The 9,851-nt window shown below is 35.0% G+C and overlaps 1 protein-coding gene across 2 annotated transcripts in view; it reads left to right on the forward strand.

The window, feature by feature from the left end:
* LOC110660561 (protein LSD1) overlaps nt 1-9,851 on the forward strand; it is a 46,320-nt gene that overhangs the window by 13,179 nt on the left and 23,290 nt on the right. For both annotated transcript variants that reach the window (XM_021818908.2, XM_021818907.2), the window contains exon 4: nt 9,737-9,847. In XM_021818908.2, the coding sequence (XP_021674600.1) occupies nt 9,737-9,847 (111 nt within the window). The remainder of the gene's footprint in view (nt 1-9,736; nt 9,848-9,851) is intronic.

Here is a 9,851-nt window from a genome sequence, read left to right on the forward strand (position 1 = left end):
TGTACCAAAATGACTTCCCCTTCCCTCTTGTGTACTCGAAGGTGGTTGTAAAGACAATTGTGATTGTCTAGTGGTCATACTATGTGGGTTTTTTATGCATGCAAACATGTGATTTCTAAGTATAGTGTTGCCTTGTTTTTGTTTTTTTTTTTGTTATGGAAAAATTCTTTGTAACAATAATTGCGCTTGCCTCTTCATGAGCCACTATCATCAAAGAAACTTTGAAAAGTGATCCCAAACAGCTAATCTGGGCTTCATGCCCTTCCTTATCATTTTGAAAGTTGCTTTGTTGGCTTCGGTTTGGCTTGAAGCAACTAGAGGTGGATGAGAAGGTGCCACAGGAGGATCCTTAGTTGTTTCTTGTTGTGCCATCTTTGCAATTTAAAAACTAACCTGCATACGAAATAAAAATGACAAATCCATTATGAAATGAAAACAACCTGCCTGCATGGATCACTTAATATACAATTACATATAATATACAATTCTAGAAATCGACCAAATAGTTTTCACATAATGCATATAACAGTCCCAAATTTGGTCATTGTTTTCTCATTAACCAAATGGAACAGAAATCAACTAGTTTTCTCATTAACCAAATGGAACAGAAATCAACTAGTCAGTGAAGTTGAGTTCAATTGTTCATTTTTTAGTAAGATTAGGATTAATCTGGACATGCAACCTTAATTTAATTCAAATCAAAATTAACAAATCGACAAAAATGCAAGAATTGAAAATTTCCGTGCAAACCCTAACTCAATTTCAATTAAATCCCAATTAAGCAAGTAGCCCACACAAACTGTCCAAAATCTTGCAAATTAGCAATTGAAATAATAGAAAATCAGGTTCTAGTCCTAATTCAAGCCAATCAATAACATCCATCCAAGCAAAGAAATAACATGTATCTATACAACTAATTACTGAATGATTGAATATGCATCTAACAATTCAAATTAATCAGAGGCAAACTAACCTACCGAATAGTGGACTGGAGAAGGGAAATAGACAAATTGTAGGCTGCAGGTTGCGAGAGGAATTGCGCTGACTGATGACAGAGGAGTGAGCCGTAGGTTGGTGGCCATAGATGACGAGGATTGAGCGAGTGTTACTGTGGTATATTATCTTTAAGAAGAACTGAGTGGTAGGGAAGGGAGAGAGGAGAGGACAAAGTGAGAGGGATAAGGGGAAGAGAAGAATCGTGCCTTACCAGGGGGAAGTGTCTGAAGTATGATGAAGAGAAAAATATTTAAGTGATGAAGTCTTTGATTCTAAATGCCAAAACGTAGCGTTTTGCCTTTATTTGGTTCGGTTTAACTGATTTTTTTTTTTTTTACTTTAAAACTCAATCGAACCGAAATAACAAAAAATCTTAAAATCTAAAATTGAACTGAATTGAATTATCGAATTAGGGTGGGTTGTTTTAGTTTATTTGGTTCAAACTGAATAGTGCTTACCCCTAATGCTGTCGACTGGAAAAAATTATACCCATTAGTTACAAAAATAAATATTCAGGTGTTAATTCAAATAGAAGTTAAGGGTGGTAGTGTTACCAAACTTTTCAATAAAAGGTCTTTTTTTTGGGCCAATAAGTAATTATTGATTTGGTTGCTGCCAATTTTTGAAGTTTCATTCATATTTCAATTGGTCATTAGCTACGCTTGGCTAGTTATATCAAATGATTGCTTGGAATGAGCTTAAACTACAGCATGGTACACAATTTTTTTCTTTTTTTTTTTATTTTACTTTTATGAATTATCATAGTTCAGAAATAGAGAGGATGATGTGTTTGAAAATTCATAATCGCTATCTTATTTCTATGTTTTATTCAACTAGTGATGTCAAAGTTTTATATAGCTAAATGTCGATGTTATGGATGATTAGTACCTGATTTGGAAAATAAGCCCCTAAATGTCGATGTTATGGATGATTAGTACCTGATTTGGAAAATAAGCCTTGGTGTTCTCTTATTCAACCATTTGCAGTCCAACAGGCATGCAAGTTTCATTCTTAAATCTTAATTTTTGATTCTAGTACGATGTCCTAGGTTGCATTGTTTGTAGATCGTTTTTTGGTTTTTCTTGAAGAAGAAATTGATGTTTTATTTTCTTGTGGTTTTGGGAAAAAGAACGCTTTTGAACATGGAATTTAGAAAAACTTCTGTGATAAAATCAAAAATAAAATTTGTAAAAGATTCAAGATCGAGCTCTTAGTACAAATGACCATCAAATTGAATCCGTCTCAGGGTTGCTCATAAAGCCATAGAATGACATAAGATGCACTGACAAAGAGAAATAGGTTTGATAATCCAAAGTACTCTTCTGACGATAGAATTTAGAAAAACTTGTGTATTTGACGCAGCATGAAGCACAAAAGTAACATACACTCACACACAGAGTAAAAAATAGAGAGAAAATTATCTGCAAAATTTTTTTTTAACTGAAATGTGAACTGAAATACATTTAAATAAGGCCTATTTATAGAGCTTTTAGACTCCTAAACCTAATAGGAAACATCTAGGTATTATAGATAAATTGAAATGCAATAGAAAATCTAGATAAAATAGAAAAACTAAATCCTAGATAAAGTAGGAAACATAAATAACTAATCCTAATTAAAATAGGAAGACTAGAAAAAAGTCTTAATTTAAATAGGAAACAAAATAAACTGATTCAAGTCTTGAATCTTGAATCATGTGGAACACACCAGGGGTGTGTTCTTTGCTGTTTGGAACTCCAAGCCTTGCGTCAGTAGTATAATAAAAAATAAAATTAGCAAAAGATTCAAGATCAAGCTCTTTGTACAAATGGCCATCGAATTGAATCCCATTCTCAGGGGTGCTCATAAAGTCATAAGATGACATAACTTGCACTGGAATCAATGGCTTCAAACACACAAACCCCCCGCCCTTATCTTTTCAGAAAGAGAGAGGAGAGGGACCCTATATGTAGTTGCAAAGGGCATCTTAGATTCAAAGATACTTTTCTAATTTTTCTTTACCATGCTTGGTTTGGGGAAAACTGGAAAACTGGAAAACAAATGAGAAAGGTGCTATTTGAAATGAAGACCTACAGGGGAAGTTGGACATGTGATGGTTCTTTATTCTTATAGCTTGGAATGATTTATGAAAATTTGAAAATGTAGTATACAATGCTTTGTTCTTTTAACTTGTTCTAAAATTTTTATTGTACCAATTATGAAAATAGATGGAAATGCATCGCCAAATGCCTTCTTTGGTGTTTGTTGTGAACATTATAGCTGTGGAGAAAAAGAAAAAGAAAGGAAACAACAAAGCAATCAGATGTAAATGCCATATGTCATGTTTGGACTTAGAATGTAATGAATGCAATGGAGAATGTTATAGGATGAGGAAAGGAATGACATGGAGTGCATTTGAAATGAACCATTTAATTACTTAATAAAATTTATAAAGTTAAGTTATTGATAAAGTGATGATACTTATTGCAAGAAAAGGAAATTAAAAAGAAAAAGTATTGGCAAAGATGTTAAAGCCATAATTATTTACTTTGAATTGCAAAAACAAGTTTGAGAAACTTGACCAAGACATTTTTTTACCATGTTTTGTGTCATTAAATTTTTCTGTATAACATTTTTAATCACCATTGTAATTACTAAAATAGTGGGTAATACATTTTTAATTATGTATTCCATTTTAGGTTAAAAAGTTGACCAAACAATGCAATCATGATTATAATATAATGACTCTTTAATTATATAAAATTTTGGTTCCAGTTTATCAAACTTATCCTTATTGTTGAACCTTTTAGTACAATCAATCTAAAAAAAAATTATCGTGCATGTGTAAAACACTGTTAAGATGTTAACATAATGTAGTAAAAAAGGAACAAGTTAATTTTGGAAGAGATCTTTTATTTTATTAAGAAAACTTCTAATGGGATCTTGCATTAGCTTTTGAGTGATGTAGACTAAGTAGAGTTATGGGAATTAGAAGGTGAGAAACAAGTTCTCAAAGCATATAGAAACCAAAACAAATTCTCGTAAGTATTTATGGTTTGTCAACTAGTCCTATTAATAACTAATTAGGAATACTATATCAAAACAAATTAGGAAAACTAAACAAACTCAAACTAGGAAAATTGTTGGAATCCCTTAATTAGTGCATTAGCCGTAAATTAGAATGTGTTAAAATCCCTTAATTAGTGCATTAGCTGTAAATTAGAATGTAAATTAGTGATATTAGGGATATTTGTATTTATTAGCTTTTATTTTTTTTCCTATAAGGCTATAGCCTTTGTGTATAAATTTGAATCATTGTAACACTGTGAAATACATCAAGAAATTCTTCAATTCTCTCTAGTCTCAACATAGTATCAGAGCTTTAGCCATTTTATCGGGCAATTTTTTTTGCAGAGAGAAAACAGTGAGAAATAGTTAGGGTTTGTGTGGGTAAGCCTTGAAAGCGGGTTTGTTGAGATAGGTAGTTGTCACCGCCCCTTTGGGAAGGAAGAGAACCTCGTTGCTGGTCCTTGCGTGGATTCTTGCCGCCATCCGATGAGGTGCATGATCCCACGTGCCGACAGAAGGTTTCCACCTTGTGTACATGCGCCGGGGAGTGAGCCTGTTCCTAGTCGGTTTTTTTTCGACAACATCCCTAGTGTACCGCGCCTCTGCCCAGCCAATTCCTATCTCTTGGTTTGCAATTTTGTTTTTGGGTATTTGTCTTTTGCCTACTGTTTCTTTTAATCAGTTCTCTGAATCATGTCTGATGCAAAAAATTCAATAGTTGAAGGGAAAATGACTACTACAAGTGAAAATCCCTCATTAATTATTAGTCCCGTAAAGCTTAATGGGACAAATTACCTTGCATGCTCTAGATCGTGTCTCCTTTTTATTCAAGTTAGAGGGTTGCAGGGTTATCTTACTGGAGATAAGCAAAAACCAGAAAAGTCTGCTTCTACCTACAGTCAATGGGAGTCAGAAAATTCTCTTATTATGTCATGGCTTATCAATTCCATGCAATCACATATATCTCGTAGGTATTTATTGTTGAATAGTGCAGCTGCCATTTGGAGTGCAGTTTCTCAGACCTATTCTCATGTTGGGAATGATGCACAAGTGTATGAGCTTCGAAAGAAGGTTCATGGTATGAAACAGGGCGAGCTAATTATTGCTCAATATTATGTAGAATTGAGTGGTCTATGGTAGGAACTGGACTTTTACCAGGACTTTCAGGCCTCATATCTTGAAGATGCTATTAAATTTCAGAAGTTGGTTGAGAAAGAGCGGATCTATGATTTTCTTGCTGGGTTGAATATGGAATATGATCAAATTAGGGTCCAAGTGCTTGGGAAGGATCCTTTACCTACCTTAAGACAGACATACTCTTATGTTTAGCAAGAAGAGAGCAGGAGGAGTGCCATGATTCATTCTATGTCTGTTGAGAAGGCAATGCTAGTTGCTAATTCCTCACGTGAATAGTCACATGGTTCATTAGATAAGGATCAACTACATTGTGACTATTGTGGAAAAAGCCGGCATACTAAGGAACACTGTTGGAAATTGCATGGACGCCCCACTAAAGGGCGTGGAGGAAAAAGGATGAGCCTTACTAGACCATAAGCTAATGTATCTGAGGCTGTGAATCTGTCTGAAGATACTACCACCACTGAGATGTTTTTCAATGAAGAGGTACAAACTCTAAGGCGTTTGCTATCACAACTTGAATCGCAATTCACCACAGTTGCCTCTTCTAACTTCGTCAACTCAGGTAATGCTTTTCTTGCCAATCTTATTAATTCTTTTTGGGTTATAGATTCTAGAGCAAACAAGCATATGACAGGCTCTTCAAATAAATTCATATCCTATTCTCCATGTTCGGGAAAAGAAAAAGTCTGCACTGCGGATGGATCCTTATCTAGTGTTTCTGGAACAGGTTCTGTTAAATGCATCCATAATATAAGTCTTAGTTCTGTTTTACATGTGCCTAGCTTTCCTATTAACCTCTTGTTTGTCAGTTCAATCACAAAAACTCTAAACTGCAAAATTGAATTTTTTTCCAACTCACTGTATTTTTCAGGAATTGACGACAGGGAGAACGATTGGCAGTAGTAGACTGCAAGATGGGCTATATCTCTTGAATGATTATGTTAGCTAGGCCATGTTGGGGCAATCTATGGGTGCTGAGGAACAAATTATCATGTGGCATAGGAGACTAGGACATCCTTCATTTACTGTGTTAGAAAATCTTTATCATTTCCTCTTTAAATAATGCAAAACTGAATTGTTAGTATGTGATGCTTGTGAGTTTGCTAAACATCCTAGACAATCTTATCCTGCAATAAATAATAAGGCTTCAGTTCCTTTTATGACTGTGTTTTTATCGGGTTACAGATGGTTTGTGACCTTTATTGATTGTTGCAATAGGTTAACTTGGGTATATTTAATAAAAGGGAAAAATTAAGTTTTCTCTTATTTTCAGCAGTTTCATGAAATGATTAGTACATAGTTTGATGCTCATGTTAAAATATTGAAAACTGATAATGGTACAAAATATATGAATGGAGTATTTTAGGAGTATTTGAAGGCACATGAGATTTTACATCAGACTTGTTGTGTTAATACTAGTTCACAAAATGGGGTATTTGAGAGAAAAAATAGACACTTACTTGAGGTTGTTAGGTCTCTTATATTTACCATGAATGTTCCTAAACATTACTGTGGGCATGCTATTCTTTCTGCTGCATATCTTATTAACAGGATGCCTCTTCGGACATTGGAGTTTAAGAGTCCTTTAGAGGTTTTGCAGGGTAAAAATTCATATACTATTCCTCTAAAGGTATTTAGTTGTGTTTGCTTTGTTCATAAGCTTAATAGTGGGAAATTAGAACCCTGAGCCCTGAAATGTGTTTTTGTTGGTTATTCTAGCACTCAGAAGGGATATAGGTGTTGTCATCCTCCTTCACGAAAATATTTTGTGAGTATGGACGTTACCTTCAGGGAATCTGAATCTTATTTCCGTCCACCTCTTTAGGGGGAGCATAAGAAGGAAGAGGTGTATTTTCCTTCATCCTCATCCTCTCTCAACCTTCAATTTCAGGGGGAGAATCTGGGTTTAGAGCTTATACCTAACAATGAAACTCAGGAAGAGTCACCTAAATCTCGAGAAAGACTGAAAAGTACAGATTTGAGATCATATACTTGACGAAAGAAGACAGATATAGCCATTGAGCAGGAGACTGCTGATCAACCGGAATCCCTGGATTCAATTCCTGGACATCTTAAGGTATGTGATGAGTCTCCTTTGACTCCTGATGAGTCTAATTTTGATTCTCAGTCTGTTCTTCTTTCTTCTGATAATGATCTTGATTTTCCTATTGCTCTCTGGAAAGGTGTTAGGACCTGTACTAAACATCTAATTTCTAATTTCATCTCCTATAATTATCTGGCTCCATCCTACAGAGCCTTTCTATTGTCTATTTCCTCTGTCTCTATCCCACAGGATTGGAAGAAAGCTTGCCTCGATCCAAAATGGAGGGCAGCTATGGTGGAGGAGATGAAAGCTTTGGCAAAGAATGAGACATTGGAACTGGTTACTCTCCCACTGGAAAAAAATCCAGTTGGATGCAAGTGGGTGTTCACTGTGAAGCATAGAGCAGATGGTTCAACTGATAGGTATAAGGCCAGACTGGTAGTAAAAGGCTTCACACAGACGTGCGGAGTAGATTAGCAAGAGACCTTTGCACCTGTTGCTAAAATGAATACCATCAGAATTCTGTTCTCATGTGCAGCAAATCTTGAGTGGGACTTGCAGCAGTTTGATGTTAAAAATGCCTTTTTACATGGTTACTTGGAAGAAGAAGTGTATATGGAAATTCCTCTAGGGTTTGAGGATGAGAAGACCAGAGGAAAAGTTTGCAGATTGAAAAAGGCTTTGTATGGTCTAAAACAGTCACCTAGAGCATGGTTTGATAGGTTCAGTAAAGTGATGATCTCTTTTGGAAACTGCCAAAGCAATGCTGATCATACCTTATTTATGAGGCATCGTAGAGGCAAAATTACACTACTTATTATTTATGTGGATGATATTGTGGTAACTGGTGACGATAAGGAAGAAATGGCTCTTTTAAAGGAGCGCGTAGCACAGGAGTTTGGAATCAAAGATTTGGGAATGCTCAAGTACTTTCTTCGAATAGAGGTTGTCAGATCAGATAAGAGAATCTTTATTTCTCAGAGAAAGTATATCTTGGATCTGTTGAAAGAAACAGGAATGCTGGGCTGTAAACCGGCAGAGTCTCGTATTGAGGCCAATCATAAATTGCAAGCTGGAGTTGGAAAATTAGTGGATTTAGGGAGATATCAGAGGTTGGTTGGCAAATTAATTTATCTTTCGCACATTAGACCGGACATATCATATGCAGTTGGTCTAGTGAGCCAGTATATGGATGATCCTCGTGAATCTCATTTGGAGGTTGTTTTCCGCATCTTGCGATACCTAAAATCTACACGTGGAAAATGACTTCTTTTCTCAAAGCATGGTCACCTTCAGATTAAAGCCTTTACAGATTTAGATTGGGCTGGGTCTCTTGATGATAGGAGATTAACATCAGGATACTGTACCTTTGTTGGTGGTAATCTAGTCACCTGGAGAAGTAAGAAGCAAAATGTGACAGCTAGATCTAGTGCAGAAGCCAAATTCAGGGTACTGGCTCAAGGTATCTGTGAGTTATTGTGGTTACGGAAGTTGATGGAAGAATTAAAATTGTTTGAAGCTAATGGTTTGTTTTTGTTCTGTGATAACAAAGCTGCAATCAGTATAGTTCATAATCCAGTTCAGCATGATCGGATCAAGCATATAGAGATTGATAGACACTTCATAAAAGAAAAAATTGTGGATGGTTCCTTAAGTGTCTTTTACGTAGGTTCGAAAGATCAATTAGCTGATGTGTTCACTAAGGGGTTAAGTTGTAAGGTGTTTCATATCCTAGTTTGCAAGTTCGGCATATGCAACGTACATGAACCAACTTGAGGGAGAGTGTTGAAATCCCTTAATTAGTGCATTAGCTGTAAATTAGAATGTGTTAAAATCCCTTAATTAGTGCATTAGCTATAAATTAGAATGTAAATTAGTGATATTAGGGATATTTGTATTTATTAGCTTTTATTTTCTTTCCTATTAAGGCTATAGCCTTTATGTATAAATTTGAATCATTGTAACACTATGAAATACATCAAGAAATTCTTCAATTCTCTCTAATCTCAACAAAAATAATAAACCTAATATGATAGAATTCCTAAATAATAGAACTCCAAATCTCCTAATTCTATAATTCCTAAGTTGAGTCTTCTTTCAATACTGTATCACTTACTCTTTTTGGTTTTTTCCCGAGAATGTTTTGACTTACAAGAACTTCATATTTTTTGCCTCTTCTTTAACAATGGTTGATTTTGAACTCTTTTTTTCAAACCCTTTCCTAGCACCTACTAATTGTTGGACACTTTTTAAATAGTTGCACAAAGTTATCACTATCGACATTTATCAAAAACATGCTTACTATTAATTCTAAATAATTATGGTACATGATGGTATTTTTTATAATTGATGACTAATTAAATGTTATCAAACTATTATGTATACTACTTTAGTTATAATCATATTTATGTTTTGATGCAAGAACTTTAATCTAAAATGTAGATGATAGAAATGTTATAATGAAAAAACTTGATTTGATAGACTAAGTTTTCTACGGTACACTTGCAGGGATGGAAATGGCACAACTTATTTGTTTAGGTTGTCGGACATGGTTGATGTATTCACGTGGTGCAACAAGTGTGAGATGCTCCTGTTGTCACACTACAAACCCTGCACCAGGTAT

Source organism: Hevea brasiliensis, chromosome 4 (assembly GCF_030052815.1).
Source record: "Hevea brasiliensis isolate MT/VB/25A 57/8 chromosome 4, ASM3005281v1, whole genome shotgun sequence".
Lineage (NCBI taxonomy): Eukaryota > Viridiplantae > Streptophyta > Magnoliopsida > Malpighiales > Euphorbiaceae > Hevea > Hevea brasiliensis.